The sequence below is a fragment of the Apus apus genome, chromosome 5 (genome assembly GCF_020740795.1).
Source record: "Apus apus isolate bApuApu2 chromosome 5, bApuApu2.pri.cur, whole genome shotgun sequence".
NCBI classification, from domain to species: Eukaryota; Metazoa; Chordata; class Aves; order Apodiformes; family Apodidae; genus Apus; species Apus apus.
Window position 1 is genome coordinate 60,512,935 of NC_067286.1, and position 18,976 is coordinate 60,531,910.

The window sequence follows — 18,976 nt, forward strand, 5'->3', positions numbered from 1 at the left end:
CATCTGTGAAAGGATGGCAAGGATACTGGTTCCCAGTGCACCTGGGAAGTGTCACAGATCCTCCCCTGTCCCTTTGCTGTATCTCATGCCACTGCTGGTCTTGCTAAACAGCAAGGATCCCTGAGAGTTCACACCACCTCTCTGAGCAAGCAGATAGAATGGCACACCAAAAAAAAGAAAGAAAAAGGAAAGGAAAAAAAAGAAAGGCACACAGACACCTGCTGTGAGTTTATTATGACAAGTGCCATTTAGATGCACTAAGCTGTGATCATCTCTCTGGCTGGCTGCAAACAAAAAGGAGCCAACGGGGTAAACAAACCCGGGTGCTCGGGAGCAGAGCGCGGCTTCTTGCGCTGGGCTGGGGGAGAGGGGGCAATGGGGGCTTTTAGGATGTGCTTCCCCCCTCCGCCAAGGCTGGACGTGCAGGAGGAGCCAGCAGCTTCCCCTCGGCGGGCGCGGTGCTGTGCCTGGCTGCGGCGCCGGGTGGGATGCTCTGGAGAGGAGGGATGCAGGAGAGGGGGATGCGCCCTGCCGGGGGCCCTCGGCAGAGGGAGGCGTGTGCCTGCCTGCAAGGAGGCATCTGCTCCTCTGTAGGCACAAGCCGATGCCTACCCTGCTGAAGCAGTTAAACGGGGGAGAGCAGCAGCCAGGCTGGCAGATTCCTGCCCTGTGATATGCCAGCCACAGGGTGACGCAAGGGCTGGAAGGCTCCAACTAAACAAGCCATTTTCACCTGCGTAATAAGCGCTAGTGGAGATACAGCAGCAGCAGCGGCAGCAGCAGCAGCAGCAGCGGCTCTGAGTCCCCGCAGCCGGCCAGGCTCCAGCGCGGCCGCAGCAACCTCCAGCCCTCGGCGGCCACCGCAGCTTTTTCGGTGGTTCCCGCGGCAGCCCGAGAGCCGGAGACCAGCGGCCGCCTTGCAGGCAGCATGTCAGCCCCGCCGGACCCCCAGGACCTGCTGCTGGCGGGCACTGGGGTACACTGGGCTGCAGACGGGGCGGACCAGTATGGAGCTGGGGCTCCGCTGCGGGATGGAGACGGGGCTCAGCAGCGGGAACAGCTGGTTTTCGGCTCCGCCAGGGAACACCCGCCCGTTGCCATGGCGACTGCATCCCCAGGTAAAAGGCAAGGGGTACCCAGGGATGCTCAACAAAGGGGCCCTGGCATCTCTTGCTTGACTCGTTGCCGTCCCTTCCCTGGTTCTTATTCCAGCCTGGCTGCTTGGAAACATTACTAAGGAGTTAGTGAGTGCACGTAGGGAAACAGAAAATAACAAGCAATTGCAGCCTTTGCAAATAATCTTTTTTTGCTGAAGTGGGGGAGGGGGGATGCAGGACCTGGCCAAGTTCCCTACAGTAGCTCTTTGCAGTTTGCTCGGCACAGAACATCCACATTTCAGTCAAATGGTGGAGGGCATTTGATTTCACCTGCCTTGATGGGGCTGTCCTCATTTGTGGTACACCTGTGCGCACCTGCAGTGACAGACCTCAAAAGGAGTTACTTTGGCCATTCCCCATACACCTGGAATTCCCGCATGGCCCCTTATCTTATTTCAGCATCTAGCTTTTAAAAGAGTGCCTGTTTTGAGGTGTTTGTGTATTTTCTGCATGCTTTTGAGGCACTTCCATTTAACGGTGGACTTTTGGGTTACTGTGTTTTCCTCCTTTTGCTTTTTAAGGTGTATTTGACTTAAGTTGCATTTACTTTAGCTGGGGTCTGCAGGGTCATTGATTTTCAGTTTACTTTTGGAATGGAGTCAATCTCCTTTGGTTTAGTCTTCATTTCTTTAATGGATGTATTAATAGCAGTTATAAATCTATTAATGAACCTCAGAAGGCTTCAGGTTCCAAGAGCTCCTGGTAGAAATGTTTTGGGAGAAATAACTCTGTTTTGCTCTTGGTTACACTTCCCCACTTTCTTTCCCACTGCTGCCCAACAGGGAACCCAAATAACCAAATAACTCAGCCCTGGGAAAGCTGGTGGAATCTAGATTCCTCTTCTCTGGGAAGTAGATGTTTCCACTAGGCAGCCTGACAGCATTAAACTTGTCTTGAGTAAGTTGAGGGTCAGGGCTTGGGACAGGAATTGGTCTCTGTTATGCAATAGCTGCAGGAGCATTAGGAACTGCGTTTTTGGGCCGAGTCCTTTCTAATCCCCTCCAGTCAATCAGCACAAAGAGGAGCTGGCCAGAAACAACACAGTCTGCGTGACTACATGTATTATTCCACTGCTACCCATCTGCATGGCTTTTGCAGGGTCTGAGTGTGTGTGTGTGAGTGTGTGTGTGTGTGCTCTCGACATGGATCTTCCCCTGGTGCTTTTCTGTTTGCTCGATGCTACTGAGTTCAGTAGTAAAATGAGCTCGGCTGATGTGGGAAATGTTGTGCTGCTTTGTAGCTTTGGGCAGGCAGCTGTTCTGCTGATGTGCTGCTCATTCGCTGAGCTGAGTGGTAGGTTGTGAAACGTGACTTTCTACTCCAGAGCGAGGCAAATGGCTTGTCATGTCAGGATGTTCTAGGTGTGTGTGAAGAGGGGCAGGATTGCGCTCTCCAGGTAGGGTTGCCTCAACATTATAATGACATGAAGGAGGGAGAAAGGATCTTGTGAGCTTTTGTTGCTCACTGATGGATCAAAATATGGCCATGCTGAACCTTAGTGTACAGAACAAAGAGGGGTTGTTTCTTAATTTGTGTTAATCCCCATTAAATTGAGTGACTGTGGTACTGCTTACATTTAATGAAGGCTTCTTCAGGCTTAACCTGCTCTGTAGATTCAGGCTTATTGAACATAGAACAGATAGATAGATAGATAGATAGATAGATAGATAGATAGATAGATAGATAGATAGATAGATAGATAGAAAGAGAAAGAAAGAAAGAAAAAGAAAGAAAGAAAGAAAGAAAGAAAGAAAGAAAGAAAGAAAGAAAGAAAGAAAGAAAGAAAGAAAGAAAGAAAGAAAGAAAGAAAGAAAGAAAGAAAGAAAGAAAGAAAGAAAGAAAGAAAGAAAGAAAGAAGAAAGAAATGGAGAAGAAAAGCAAAGAAAATAATTTTTGGCTTTTGGAGCCCTCTGAAAGGGGGCTTTGGCCATGCTTGTTTACATGTGTCAGACTGTGGCAAGGTGGAGATAAAGTGAGCAATACAGATACTTTTTGGTGTTTGCTAGCTGTAGATTGACAGACTGTCAAATTAGTAATATCACAAGAGTAGTAGTAATGTGTATTAAACATTTCCTGTTTTGTTGTCCCTGTTTAATAAAGTGACTGTTAGGTGGTTGTGTGTGTTTAGCAGACCATGGCAGGCAGAGCAACATCCCAAACATTGCAGTCCTGCTCATGCAGTTTCCTTTTTGGTTTGTGGCTGCAGCACCTGTCTCTGATCCACATTACTTAGACAGCTACAGCTCCTGCTCCCTTCACTGGGGAAAGTAAATAATTTCCCTGTTCTCTCTGTGTGACTAAATATTCTTAAATTGCTGAGAAAAGGTCTGTCATATTGCTGAATACCTAAAACTGTAAAGTATTTCAGAAAACTTTGATTCTTCTGCTGAGAGAGGTATTCCTGTTCCTAAACTATTCCTGTATTCCTGAGCTGTAGGAATGGGCCCAGAAAGAGGTACCTAGTTCCAGCATCTTACAACACTGCCATAAACTGCCATAAAATGACAGCACTTCCTATACCATGGGCCATCTAGGGACAGTTTAGACAAGGAACAAAGCATCCAAACAAGGGTGAACTGGAAGGTATGTTTACTGGGCAGTTTCCCAACACATCCCATATCTTTCATGAAGATGATCAGAGGGCTGGAGCACCTCTACTCTGCAGACAGGCTGAGAGAGTTGGAGTTGTTCAGCCTGGAGAAGAGAAGGCTCCAAGGAGACCTTAGAGCACCTTCCAGTGCCTGAATAGGCTCCAGGAAAGCTGGGGAGGGGCTTGGGACAAGGGTGTGTAGTGATAGGACAAGGGGTAATGGTTTTAAGCTGGAAGAGGGGAGATTCAGGACAGACATTAAGAAGAAATTCATCACTGTGAGAGTGCTGAGACACTGGCCCAGGTTGCTCAGGGAAGCTGTGGCTGACCCATCCCTGGAAGTGCTCAAGGCCAGATTGGATGGGGTTTGGAGCAACCTGGTCTAGGGGGAGATGTCCCTGCTTGTGCAGGGGCGTTGGACTAGATGATCTTTGATGTCCCTTCCAACCCAAACCATTCAATGATTCTAGGATTCTTCTACACATGTCAGACCAGTCCTTTTGTGAAAGACGAGGTTATGCTCTTTGAGGCCAGAGCAGGGTTTTGAGACTGAGAGATCCTCCCAGCATGAAAATAACTGAAAATCAATGGTGGGAGTTTATCACAAGTTGTAGAGAACTTTTCTTATACAACCTAAAAATTTGCAAACTTTCCCTGATCTCAGCTTTTGTTTTAAGTTTGAAAACCAGCCAGGGATTGTTGAAAGGTTCAGGAATAATTTCAAGCTGGCTGTGGGCCCGGCTTTGAGCCAAACTGGCTTTGTGTCAAAACCTTGTGAGTGGTTTCTGAATGATGAAAAGCAATGAATTTCACTCCCCATTCTTCAGATCAACCAAAATCAGCAGTGATTGGGACTGCAGAAAAAAATTCCCACAAGGAGTGGAAAGCTCAGAGACTTCTCAAGCAAAGCCAGGGCAATGAGGAGCTGCAGGTCCCACATCTGTTTCTCCTCCTGCAGAGCTTCAATGAAGATCAAATCCTTTACCTTCTGGACAGGGACAAAACAGTTTCTCTTGCTTTTATGTTTGGACTTTGGATTTTGCTGAAAATGTTTATCTCCCTCCAATGGAGAGTTCGTCTCCTTCCCAAAGATGAATTTGGTTCAGGGTGAGAGGAGCTTGTAGTTAGCTCTCTCAAGGACTGGAGACTGAAGCAGTCCTGAAAGGCTGGTGAGGAGTTGCATGTTGGTGAAGAGAGCCCTGTGTCACCCAACACACCATCTGGTCACAGATTCTGTTATTTATTTTTATACACCAACAGTGATTAAAACTCCTTGAAAATAATGATTTTCAAAAATATTACACAGGCATTCCCCGGGATAAATACATATGGTTTCCTTCAGAGAAATGGCAACATGTAAGAATGGACTGTGCCACCATGGTGCAGGTGTGCACAGAGGAAGAAGAGGAGGAAAAGAGCTGGAATTATGCCAATGGTGATTCCTGTGTCAGGATCTGGGAATTTGTATGCAGCCTTGTGCATCTGTGGGTGTCTAGGGTGATTTACAGGCAGCAGTGCTATGACCCTGCATCCATCTAGCTAGGTTTGAGAGAGCTGCCAGTGAGCCCTGCCTGCTGATACTCACACCAGGATGCTCTTTGCCTTCAGACTGGCCACAGAAGTCAGGACATCCCTGGCAATCCTGGCCCATTTCCAGCTGCCTCCAAAGACAGGACGCTGGTGGGCTCCAGCTGCCCAAAAGAGAGGTGGCCAGTGCCACAGGAGATGGCATTAATAACTGGGATATGTCTGTAAGGACACAATGGGATGACAAACATGGCCTATGGGAACTCTTCTGGAACAGCAGCTGGGAGCTGGTTTGAATTCCCCTGGGGTGCCTCAGTGGCAGGAAAGTCCTATAATTATGGGACTGAATGGCACCCATGTGATGTGTGCCAGTGAGACAAGGTGAGAAGGAGGGACTAGAAGATGCTTGGATGAGGTGGATGAGTTGAAGAACAGCCTCTGCCTACTGAGGAGCAGTGAGATACCAAATCCCAGGATGTTTCATGCACTGATGGGAGTAGGTGTAGCACACAGGACCATGAGTGGTCCTGGTTCCTGCTGTTCCATGGCGAGGACAGACTGTTGGTTCAGTGCTTTTAGTAAAGACATTTAAAAAAAAAAAAAACCAACAAAACAAAAAAACTTTATAATTCCCATGAATTTTAGAGATTGAGTTTGAAAAGATATGCGGTGTACTCATGTGCCCTCACCATGAACTGACCCACCAACCCCCTACCTGCAAGGAACTGCAGTGAGGTGCTCCTAGCACAAGCCTGTGTTTGTACTGATAACTCTTCCCCTGTACACCTCTGTTTATTGTTTCTCTCCAGTTACTGCAGAGAGTGAATTACTGGCAGCTTTATACCTCAGCATGAAGGAGGTTTTTAGTGGTTTTCAGGCAGCTTGAGAGCCCCGTGGTTCACCTGGGTGCAGAGAAGTGGGCATGGTCCTGAGCACCTGCACTGCTTGGGTTTGGCACTGATGCTTTTTAGGGATGTCAGAGCACAACCAATTGCTGCAGGTTCCCCAAGGCAACTGGCTCAGTTGCTCTTTGTGGCCTTCCCACCCCTTTCAAAGTACTGCTTTGGCAAGAGCTCCCCCTCCCTAAGCATCCATGGCACACAAGGCCCTGTGTTCTGCAAAGGCCAAGACCAAAAACGTGATTTTTGAAGTTGCTGTAGTAAGAGTCTTGATAGGCTGGATTCACTGGCCTAAGCACAGTGGAGCCCAAGCAGCTTTTTGGAAATGTGTCCTCATCTGCCAGGCAATCCTGCTCAGATTGAGCCAACTGAGGCCAAATTAATCTCACTTTGGAAGAGTATGTATATTCACTCCAATTCTATTACTGTCATTTTAGTCTTTCCTGACTTAGAGAAATGTATTTTTTCCCTGCTCCTTGGATTAGTCCCTCAAAACCTCTGATGTACTGATGGGAGTGAGGGTGATGCAGATCATTTGGTGCAGGCTATCCCCATCCCCTGGGGTTTTGTGAGTGCAAGCAGATTTTGCAGAGAGGGACAGAAACACAGCAGATTTATTTTGGATCCTTCTATTCCAGTAATTCTGATGAAGCTTGACAAAGTGACCATTTTGTTACAGCTGACATTCAGTCACCTAAATAAAGTTCCTGTTGAAATATCATCCTTTATTCCCACTTGGGTAAAGTAGGAGCAATGGCTCCTGTTGGGCTCCTATGGCCAGTTTTCTGCATCTGGGGATGAAAAGTGATAATGGAGATGCATAAAATCTCCTGGATTAAAATCTGTGCAGCAATGTAATCCTCAGCTCCATACAGCTCAAAATGCAGATGTTTTTGCCCTGTTCCCCATAGGGATGCAGGTAGCTCCATCCCTGCTTTCCATGCTGATGGATTTTCTTCAGCCTTCAGGGCTGCAAATGGGTTGAGGAAGAGGATGAGGCAGATGAAAGAGCAGAGTAATACCAGGGACAGTGACTCACCTACCTTATTTTAATCTTCATCACTCAGTAATGAAATGTTTTATTTATAGGCAAGGAACTGAGGTGGAGAGGTTGGGGAGGAGGAGGATGTCATGAAGGAGAGGCTTTGGATGTTCCAGTTGCAGCAAGCTTTGGGGTTTGTGTGTTGCAGTATTTTCTGGGCAGTGAGGCTTTCCTGGACTGGTGTCAAGGTCGTGGGAGGCACATCTGCCTCCTTTTTTCTGCAGCTCTGGAAAATGCCATTGAATTACATGTCTTAAATCATTTTTTCCCCCAGACTCTAGTGTGTGGGGCACATGCACACTCAATTTGTGCTCTCAGCCTGTCTGGGGATGGCAACCCCAGCAAAAGTCTGGGTGCCATCCCTGGCACAGTATGGCTGGAAAAGTGTAGGCAGATCCCACAGGTCTGTCTATCATGTCTTCCCAGACTGTCCCAGAAAAAGATAACAGGTTGCTCCACAGGGCTTTGCTTTAGGGGCCTGATTTGGCCCTGACACCTAATTATTTTGTGCGCATTCCTTGGGTATTTCAGGAACTTTGAGCTAAAACACTTTAGCTCTTGAAATACCCAAGGAATTATGCTGCAGCTCCACATCATCAACAGGAAAGGGAGGTTTGTAACTGGGTGGCTTCTTGCCTTACTTTCCCTCCTGAGTAGTTGGTACCTCCTAAATGGCCCAAGTATGCACTAAGCTTTTGTCATTTCTAATGTAGCATTTATGTCCTTGTGTCTGTTTTTCATGTCCTGTTCTCTTAGTGCCAGATCAGGGCTGCTTACAAAATTCTAGGGGTTTTTGTTTTTCTTGGGTTGCTTGTTGGTGTGTTTTTTCTTTGTTTTGGTTTTGTGTTTTTTTTAAAGAAAAGGCCATCACATAGCAAACCATGTTTCAAGTAGTAAATCATTATTTGTGATTAGTTTTCTAATTCAGGGGAAGTAAATAGATGTGCTGCTGTAGACTTGGTATGATTCAGCACTCAGGAACACACCCTGCATTTAATCTTGTTGTTTTTTTAAGACACTTCTGGTTTACAGTCAGCCTGTCTCTCTAAGAAACCCTGCACCTTCAGCAGTGAGAATAAATTCTTGGAACTCACCTGCAAGACAAGACTCAAAATAAAGGGGACTTTAATCAGTCCTCCTATTTCAGTTCTCCTAGTTTCAAGAAAATATTTAAGGTCCTAATTATTGAGAATATAAGCACATTCTTAACAGATTAAAAAAAAATCAGGATGGTCTTAAGGATATGCATAAAGCTGAGCATGTATTTTGTGGAATTCAGGGAGAAATGAAGTAGAAGATATATCATGGATAAATTTGCTTTATTACCTGTTAGACCAGACTGCTTCAGGTCACTTGTATGGAAAATGGAGGCACCAGCACTTACCTATCTCATTACAGCACTGTGAAAATTAATATTTAAAGACACTGAAAACTTGGAATAAAAATCATTATAATGCTGTTGTTTATTTTGATTTATTGTGTGTGTCCAGGTGAGACTAAAAATGGTTGGAAATTATTATAGCCTTTATAAGCCTATCTCAAATATTAAGGTGTTATCTCATAAGCATTGGCTTTATACTTTAATGTTCCTTAAAAGTGAACTTTTCATCTTCTTTAAATAACAGCTGCTAAAAGGGGTCTTTGACTAATTCTTTCACTGCTGCAATGAGATGCCTGCCCTTGTTACAGCCTCCAGTTATCATGAGAACTTGTATCAGAAAAGGTATCGGATTCTTCAGAGATGATTTCAAGACAGTTCCATTAACAGCTGCAGCATTCCCAACATCTCCTTCGTGTAGCAGTGACTCCCAGCCTGGATGCAGTGCTGCAGCAGGGTGTTTGCTTGGGTACCAGTGAGGACAGAGCTCAGGAGGATGCTCTGCACTGGGGTGGCTCTGCAGACCTGCAGAGTTATGTCAGCTTGAGGCTTTACTGTGCCGTTCAGGGCATGAATTACATCTTATTTTTCAGCAGTGCTGAATTTATTAACTGCAGCTGATTTATTGCTGGTAGATCTAAAGACGTTGAAGGGCTTCTTAACTGTGGTCAGTAAAGATGCACAGGGCAGCCTTGTCAGGCTGGAAGCCTTCTGCTCCCAGCTGCTTTATCTGTGCAAATATTAGCCCATGTCTCAGGTGCACATGGGGGCAGCCCTGTCTGAGCCCCGTGGCTGAGGAGGAGGGACTGTGGCACCAGGGGACACAGCCTCCAGCCGTGGGACTGGGCAGGAGCCTCTCACTGCCAGTGTTGAGAGGGCTTTGTCTCTCTGCCTCACAGCCTGGGGTGACCGTCCCTCACCCCATCAAAGTGCTCTTCACATGCACGTTGCAAAGCCTCAAATGCACAAGTTACAGATCTGAACAACATCTCCAGCCTTTCCCTGCTGGTGCTGTGTTTGTCACTGGCTGTACCACCAAAAACCCTAAAACCCCTCACCCTGGGCAGCCTCTGCAGCACAGCTGTGCAGAGAGGGGCTGCAGACAGCCCAAGCTGTTGGAGTTTGTATTGATTTTCTTCTGCTGAGCCTGGCTCCTCACACACTGCTCCCAAAAGCACTCAGGGGCACTTGTAAAGAAATTGCTGGAGACACAGGCTGCATTTATGACTTGCAATCAGCAAGGGAGTTTTGCCATTTACAGGCCTAATCCTGCCCCCCAACTTGGAGGTAGCAAGGCTGATGCAGGAAGGATGCCTACATCCACCAAAGCCAGCATTTTTTGTGCCAGGGAGGTGGGGAGTCCTTCACCCCACACAGGTCCTGACACACACACACAGCAGCAGAGCAGCTTTGCTTGGAAATACTTTTAATCCCAAACTCATGGGCAGGGCAAAGGGCTGGATCCTGAGTAAAGCCAAAAGTCTGCTGTAAGTCTGCACTGCTGTGCAGGTGTTCACCTGTGTTCGGGGCAGCAAGAAACGTGCACCGAGGCCACAGACAGGGCAGGAGGTGAAAACCTGGAGCAGACAGACCTGGGGAGCAGCACAGTGTCTCATCTCTGCTCTGATTTACTGAGCAGAACCCCCATGTGCTTTGTGGGAGGGTGCAATGAGGTTTCACAGCTACCATCTCCTCGCTGACTACTGATATCTGAATTCCTCTAAGTCTTAATTAGGTCTTTCCCTTAATGTCCTTAATTTAGAGGCAGAAGAGATGCACTTGCTGCCCATGTGCGTAGGAAACGTTTTGCATTTCAGGATATTTTGATTCTTGTTGACTTCAGCAATGAAGCACAATGCAGCGCACTGGAAATTAAATGTGCATTTCAGCTAAACTGGAGGCTTAACTACCCTGTGTGCAGGTGTAGCTGTGTGATAGGAACAGTAACCACAATTTATTTGCAGACCGATTGGAGGAAAAAGGGAAATGACTTTTCCTGCCCCTTCTAAGAGTTATAAAAACACACATCACGATTTTGCTCACCCTTTTTTCATTTTCTGGTTGGTGCTTATCTTTGTCTGAGGGTGTACCATGTTGGCCAGTTTGCTGGGGTTCTTTCCTTTTTATTACAAAGGTTTGTATCTTTGGTAAACATCATTGACTGAATAGACGCTCTAAACTGCAATATTGCTGTGCACTAAACTTGAATTGAGACAGTTGCCTTTGATGTGGGGCTGACCTAAAGCTGATTGCTCTTTTATGAAGCTTTTGCAGTTCTTTAAAAAAGTCATAATGCAGCATTCATGTTATTGCTGTTTTCTCTACTGCTCTAGCAAAAGTATCACTGTGGTTGAACATACAATTGATTTCTCAGAACCTCCTGGTTATCCTGAAAGTCTGTGATTCTCAGACCACAATTAGTTTGTAGGAAAGGTTTTGAGCCCAAAGGCAAAACTTCAAGATGATGTGTGAGAGTCAGGAGAAGTCCCAGAGGAGTCAACCTCCTCTGAACACATGGTTTAGGAAAGACCATCAAGTTGCAGTAGCTCTGTTTATCACTTTCACTTAGCAGAAATCCTTTTCTCAAAATGGCTGGTAAGTGGCAACTTGGTCACGGGCAAGAGAAGATTTTTATATTGCTGAATAATTTGAAATAGATCTTTAGTAGGTGGTGCCTGATTCTCTAAAAGTTTCATGTGTGTTTAATGTGTGTACGTTGCACACAGGATGGAAAAGTCAAGCAAGCAAATAATTGGTTGCGTGCACAGATGTGGAGTCACTGAGTAAAAACAGGATGACTTTTACATGGGTGAAACAGGAACTCTGTCCTTGAGAATGCAGACTTGTGGCTGCTGATGTCAGGAAAAAAGGAGCAAATTTCCTGAAATTTAAATTTTTTTGAGAAACTTGCCATCAGACAAAAATTCTTTCCAAGAGAGGTGCATGGATTAAAAGAATATTAAAAAAAAATAGTGGAATCTATGAAGCAGTGTATATATTTTCAAATTTGTATGTTTCTTCTGATTTGGCTGGCTACACTGTTTAAAATTTACCTTGTCTACATTTGTTTTTATGGTAGGACATTTGACTTTTTTTGTAGTAGGACACTTATTCCAAATACAGATAAATTCTCTTTTAAAAGCACTAATTCTGGCCTGCAAAGTCCTCTATTTTATATTAGAAATGCCATGTCATGCACATTTTTTTTCTGTTGCTTTTTTTTTCCCCCCTATCCTAAAAAATACCACTGGACATTACGGTGGATCATCTGAGCATCCATCACAGTTGCCAGTTGCCATTTGGGATTGTTTCTTTCCTTCAAAGCCTTTCTGACATTAGCTTTTATAATTTAGTTGTTGTGTAGTAGAAGTTCAGGTCAGAGCTAAAGAGACAGGCTTGGGGATTTGTGCTGTGTGAAATATAAGCAATCTGCTCTCACTCTGAGCATGGTAAACAGACCGTGTATAATCCCTGGAATATTTGGTAGATCTGCTAGGCCATGAAGATAGCATTTGTAAAATATGTCTAGCTGCATGTATTTTGATATGGTTGTCCATCCCTATGCCATCCAAAGTCTATTCAAAAGCAACCTGAGGAGAGAAGGCTCTACAAGGAATAAAAATAAAAGATACAGAATCATAGAACTATTCAGGTTGGAAAAACCCCTTGGGATCACTGAGTCCAACCATCATCCCTACTCTACAAAGTTCTCCCCTAAACCACATCCACCAACACCACATCCAAACCACCCTTAAACACATCCAGGGATGGTGACTCAACCACCTAATAGGATTTTTCAGAGTTTGGGCTTCTTTTCCCCGCTTTCCCTCTTCTCTCATTCTTCTAACCTACTTTAAATCAAACATCTAGCATGCTAGATATTTTGCAGATGAATCACACTGTGCACTGCACTTATGCATATCTGCTGTGCAAGTAGATTGTCAGCTTGTATTTGATAACCTACCAGCAAATGAGATTTTTTTTCTGGAAGCTTGGGATACTGGCATTGTTCTCTGAGTGAGAATAATGCAACCACTATTAATAAATCAACTTGGGTCTGAGGATGTTTCACCACTTTTGCTGCTTCCTTGATTAGCATTATCCTCAGAGGTACACATTAAAGAGGAAAATATATAATCTGGGAAGCCTTCCAGCATCATCTTTGAAAATGTGAGCTCAATACTTTACTGAGATTCCTTTGGTGGAGGAATGCTAATAGCAATGCTGGAGATATGCTCTGATTGCACCCTTAAGAGTAGGGAGACACACAGAATAGCTCCACTTCTTTTTCTTTTGTCATCAAGACAAGGTGATCAGCACAGGATGGATCTTGAACTGTTCCTACACAGTTCTGTGAACTGGTCCCAGAAGTGCTGCTTCAGTCACTCCCTTTTCTCCCACTTGCTCTCTTAGTCTGACATTACATAAAATATGTTTCATGTTTTCCCATCTCAGCCTGCAGATGATTGCCTGCAGCTGCTTAGCAGCAAGTGGACACGGTCCCTCTGCTGTATCAGTCAAAGCCTGAACTTCAGCCATAAGGATCTCAGGAATTTCTTCTGACTATTCCTACGAGGTGTCATCACAGCTGGGTGGTAACTCCTGACGCCTCCCTCCCCACCAAGGGAAGAAAAATGTGCTGCAGAATGTGCTGATTTGCAAAAAAATATTTCACAGGGAGGGTTTCGTTTGAGCAAAGTTCCAGCTGTGCTAAATGAGCAGAAAAGGGATTTTTCAGCACATCAGCAACATCTTGGAAATGGAACTGCCACATCCTCCAGCACTTTCTTAGGAGTCAGTTTTCCCCTTCCTCTGCACATAGCCTGCTTGGGTCTTTGGTATTTACTGGAACTAGGAGTTCAGCAAGACTGTAGTACTTGGAGCCTTGCTTTTTAACATCTCTGTTTCTATTTGCTTTCTCTTGCCCAGCTCTGCCAACATCATCCTTTGCTTTCCAAGAGGTGGTGAAAAGCACAGAATGCAAGGCTAAGCTGCTGTTCCTTAGGTTGTGTTTTGGGGAGGCAGAAGCAAGTAGATACCTTTGTTACTGTTTTGCTGATGAGACAACTGATGCACAGTGAGGTGAAGGGTCTTACCAATAGGCCCCAGCAGCTGCCTTTGAACTAGGTCTGGGTCTGCTGCAACCCAGGCAGTGCCAGGCTGTTCCAAAGGGGTCTCAGCTTCATCATCAGTGACTCCTTTTGAGGGGTGTCTCAGGCTAAGACTCCAAAAAGTCATTCCTCTCTCCTGCAAAATCTAGGGCAGCTATTTTTACGTAGGTGCATCAAGACAGGGTTGGATTTTTTCCTGCCTGTTTATCACTTTCAAATTCATATGAAGGATCCTTAGTTATGTTTTGCAAAGGCATTCACCCTTCCAGCTGAACAGCTATGGGGAATACCATGTGTTATTTGCTGTTTCTACTGACATTACTAAATTTGCTGCAACGTGTTTCAATATTTCCAGACATTTTTCCTGTGGAGCTTTCCCTTCCATAGGAAGGTTTTCTGTTTCCTCTTGATTTGAGATGAAAAGAAAATTGAAAATCATACGAAATTTTCCCACAGGACAGAATTTCATTTGCAATAGCTCCACTTCCAGCTAATGTCAGGAAAAACACACACAACCACAGTCAGTTTGCTTCATTTCAACCCTGCATTTACTTCTTACTCTTTTCTGTTGCTGTCTGCAGAGCAATGACATCAGCACACTTTACTCTGAGCTTGAAAATATCCATGAAATCCGAGAGCTAGTGCACTAGCAAGTAGGATTTGTTAGCACCCATTTAATGTACTCAACAGCAGTACGACCTTGGTTCTCTGTCATTGGTGAAAATGAAGTTGCCTTCTAGTCCAGTCCATTTAATTGCTGTTGAGGTATAATAATAAAATCATAGAATGGTTTAGGTTGGAAGGGACCTTAAAGATCATCTAGTTCCAATCCCCCTGCCATGGGCAGGGACACCTCCCACTAGACCAGGTTGCTCCAAGCCCCATCTAACCTGGCCTTGAACATTACCAGGGATGGGGCAGCCACAGCTTCTCTGGGCACTCTGTTCCAGTGTCTCACTGGAAAGAATTTCTTCCTGAATATCTAACCTAAATCTACCTTCTTCCAGCTTAAAACCATTACCCCTTGTCCTATCACTACACACCCTTGTAAAATAATACCAAGCAGTTCTTCTGTCTTTATGGCAGATGCCTTTGTCATCACTGTGGTGAAAAAGGCTTGAAGGCATCAGCATTCTCCAATCCAGCAGTTGCCCAGCATCCCTGGACTCAAATAATTACATATTGCTCCCTCTGCTACTCCCTTAAAAATATGACCTGCCTGTTGGTGCCAAGCAAGGGAAGGAAAGCCAGTGAAGACAGCATATCTGACTCTTTCTTCTTAGGCTCTATACAAGACAACTTCTTTTTTTAAAAAGCCCTCTCTTTCTCACTTTGTGTGAGCAGGAAAGCAATGCAGGCTCCTCTGTGAGCAGGAAGTGAAGTCTTTAGAAACCACCAGGTTTCTTCTCCTGACCCTGCACTTGAAGCTGCAATGACAACTGCTTCTGCAGCCTTGCTGTGCTGTGTGTTTTAAACAGCATTTGAAAAAAACAAACAAGCCAACAAACAAAACCCTAAGTTTTCAACCACTTTCAGATCCATTTAGCTGGATGGCAGTAACTGCCAGAGCAGGTAAGATCCAAGGTTTCCCAGAAGTCCTCTGCTCCTGCCTGCACCCAGCATCAGGTGCCCCAGGCTTTTGTGGCCTTTAGAAATGAAGAAGCTAAATGTGAGCAAAACACCACCTTTCTTACAGGGTTGCTTGCTCAGGTTTCTGGTCACAACAGCTCTGCTGTGCCAGGTACAAATCAGCTTCTAAGAAGATGGGTTAGAGGAGCTGGTTTCTAACTTCATGCAACAAACAGCTGAGAGGGAAAGGCATGTTTGCTCCTGGTGCAAAAACCCAGGAGAAACAAGCTGCACTAAAAGTTAGTGGAGGTACAAGGATAAAATTGTATAAACGAAAGGAACATTCAGGCTGGGGAGGAGAGGAAGTCAAGATGAAGAGAAAAATGAATAGCAAGAAAAAGAAATTTAAACTGCTCTCAAGAGGAACCTGATCAGTTTACGGAGGAAATTAGGTACTGTGATGCTTGTAGTGCTAGGGAGTTAAGCTTAGAAACAGCAAGTGCCTTCCTCCTGCATTCATGAGCTCTGGTGACAGACTTTCCTAGCAAAACCACCTCCCCCACCCTTTGTTTAGTTAGAGCTATTAACATAATTTCTCTTCAAAAGGGCTTTTGAATGCACTTTACTTTTTCAATGATTTCTTTTACTTCAGTTATTTCTTTTTCAACTGGAAGGGCATAAAATTCCCACTCTTCAAGGCAGAGACAAACTTGTTCAACAATTCACCGTGCCAGTTCTACCTGGAGGAGTGCTGTGCCACAGCAGGACCTGGTGAGTTGGCCTTACTCTCCAGACCCTTGGAGACTGACCTCTCCCAGCTCCTACACCTTGCACTGGGATACTACAAGGAAGACCATGAAAACTCAGAATTATTTTGGCCATCCATATAAATGGTCTGAATAAATAGGAAAGTATTCAGCAGGGACAGGGCATCTCAGCAGAACAGTCAACTTCATAAACATGAGATGGGAAACCACAGATGAGTCCATCAGGAGAGGACTGGGGGATATGAGGGTCACAAACCAAATGCCAGCCAGCACAGACTGCAAAGCTTGGGCTGTTTGTTGCTGCTAAACAGCAGATGCCACAGAAATGGAACTGTGAGTTTGAGTGCATGATGCAGTGTACGACCTGGGGAGAAGTGTGGTGTCCAGTCTGGAGCACAACATTTCAGGAGCCATGCAGAAAGTCCAGAGGAGAACAACCAGGGTGATCAGATGCCTGGGAAACAGGATCTTGGAAAGAAGATTGAAAGAACTGGGTTTGTTTAAGGTAAAGGAGAGAATCACCGGGGTACAGAACAAGAGCAGACTTTAAGTACATGAAAACCCAAGCAAAGAGCCTTTGTGAACCTGATCTCCAGGTTCATGATGGGCATGAATGGATGTGGCTTCAGTTGCAGCAGAGGAGATTCAGAGTAGTCATTTGGAAAAATCTTTCAGAGGATGTAAATGTATAGGACAGGGAGACACAGGTTGCTGGGGGGTTGGTGGCTGCAGCTCAGCTGCTGGTGGGCTGTACAGGCAGTGCAGAGGGACATCACCCAGATGATGTGGGAAGTGGTACTGCTGCCAGGGGCCAGGAATGGAGCCACGTTATGTCTTTCAGGCCTTCCTGGCCCTGTTTTTGGAGGAGTCTAGAAGCTGGGTGATTAGGAGGAAATGGAGTGATTTCTCCTTTTCCCATCTTGGTCCCTGTCCCGTTCAAACCAGCAGCTGCTTCTGTTCCCCTTTGAAAGTGCCCACCAGCCACGAGCTGCAGAACAGTAGGAATGGCTGATATTTTTGTATTTCAGTGCCTTTTGATGGGAAATTATTTATTTATTTAAAGAAAAATAGCTTTCTGTTTGTTTTGGAGGAAGAGCCCTGCTTTCCTTGGAGAGTGAATTGACTCCTGCTGAAAAACCTAATCATGGCATTTGATGGTTTAAATTGGATGAACAGAGCAAGCTTCAGCATAAGATAGTACTAACAAGGATTTGTAATGAGTGGAGGCTTGGCAGGGAGAAATTATAGAAGATGAGGCATGCAGTGATAGTTGGAGATTAACAGCATAGTGCCTGCATCCAAGCAAGTAGAAAAGGGAACAAGATATAGCAAGTCCAGCTTTAATAATTTGATCTAATTAGTATTGCTAAGAACATCAAGGTAAAAGGAAAATGGGGAAGAATACAGAATTGATTTATAAATGTGGACTGTGAAGACAAACCTGTGTTTACTTCAGTCATATGCTGGTTGTTTTCTGACTGGGTTTCAATAAAGTGTGAAACCTGGTACTACACAGAAAATTGCTGGCAGAGCTGGAGAAGGAGAATCAAAATGTTAAATACGTGACCCTTGGTTTTGACATTTTCCAAAACAAAAATAGATTTGCTTGGAAAAAGTCTTAATTAGATTTAAAAAAAAAAAGTAATTAAAAAAATCCAGATTTATTGAAATTACTGTTTCCAGCCAATTATTTTAACTAAGGGTAAGGAGAGAATCAATGAAAGTAGTTTTGAGAAATGCAGGACCTCTTCCCATCTGTGTTAATATCAGTGAGCAAACACTGTTTCCTCACAGCAACTCGTGAGCTGAATTTGGGATGATTCCCTTTATATTTGGGCTGTATGATCATGACTATTTGAAATGTGAGCTGTACTGCTTAATTGTAACCCCTTCTATGAGTCACATGATTAATAAGGATCCTTGATCGGAGGAATGAGCAAACACATCTTTTATACATACTTGATTGTGGCAATTTCAGTGCTTATTTTCTCTTGATGCTGATACATACACGTTTGTCATTGGCCTTGGCAAACATTTCTTTGCTAAAAAACATTATTTCTCAAGCATTGACAGAAAATGATCTATGGATTTAGCTAATGTAAAATCATTTAAACATGTAATAGCCACTGAAAAACGTTTGTGTCATCACCTCTGTACCAAAATCAAGAAACCAGCACTAAGATTCACTGGTGAGGTACATTTGGGTGGCAGCATTTTCTGTGTTCAGCCGTGGGACTGTTTTTAGGTGAAGTCAGAACCAGCTTCAGGAAAGGCTGTTTCAATCCCTTCCTGAGCTCTGCTGTCAGTTGGAGACTTGGAGGTTGTCTTTGCATTTTGGGTATGTTTAGGTTTCTCCTGGGTGTTAGGGTGGCTGTAATTCTCGCCTCAGAACAAGAGTGGGTGTTGCAGCTCCAATAAAGCTGCTCCAGCACCACATCTTCTGCCTGTCTCTGGGTCTCATCCTGCACGCAGCGTTAATGGGGATTCACAAGGTCCACCAAAAGTTCACCATATGTGAGAAGACTGGCAGTTGTACCATTTGTGGCACCCTGTGTGTTGCAACAAGCTTTCATCAAAGTTTGTTTATTAAGTCTGGGGAAAAAAACCCACAACTATATCTTTCCTGAAGATCCCATGAAAGCTATGACAGAGTTCAGAAGAGCCTGTTCTGAAGTACCTTTTCATTGGATTTAAAGCTCTGTTTCATGAATATCAAACATGACACATGCAATCTTCCTTCTGCTCAGCAGCAAAGGCTGCTGCTGATGTAAAACAGAGACAATGAGCTGCCTGGATTGAAAAATAATCTCCATTTTTCACACTGTAAAGGTCAGTACAGCTGCAACAATCCAGGATACCTGATCTACCTGATCCCTGAGGCTACAGATTTTTTTTTACATGTTACAAAGGCAACAGTTTGTTTGGAAAATTACTCC

At 44.7% G+C, this 18,976-nt stretch overlaps 1 protein-coding gene across 1 annotated transcript in view; it reads left to right on the plus strand.

Annotated features, from left to right (window-relative positions):
• The first annotated feature begins 749 nt into the window (after positions 1-749).
• RTN1 (reticulon 1) overlaps positions 750-18,976 on the plus strand; it is a 121,562-nt gene continuing 103,335 nt past the window's right edge. Inside the window, exon 1 of the mRNA XM_051621912.1 lies at positions 750-1,118. Within this exon, the coding sequence (XP_051477872.1) occupies positions 929-1,118 (190 nt within the window). The 5' untranslated portion in view covers positions 750-928. The remainder of the gene's footprint in view (positions 1,119-18,976) is intronic.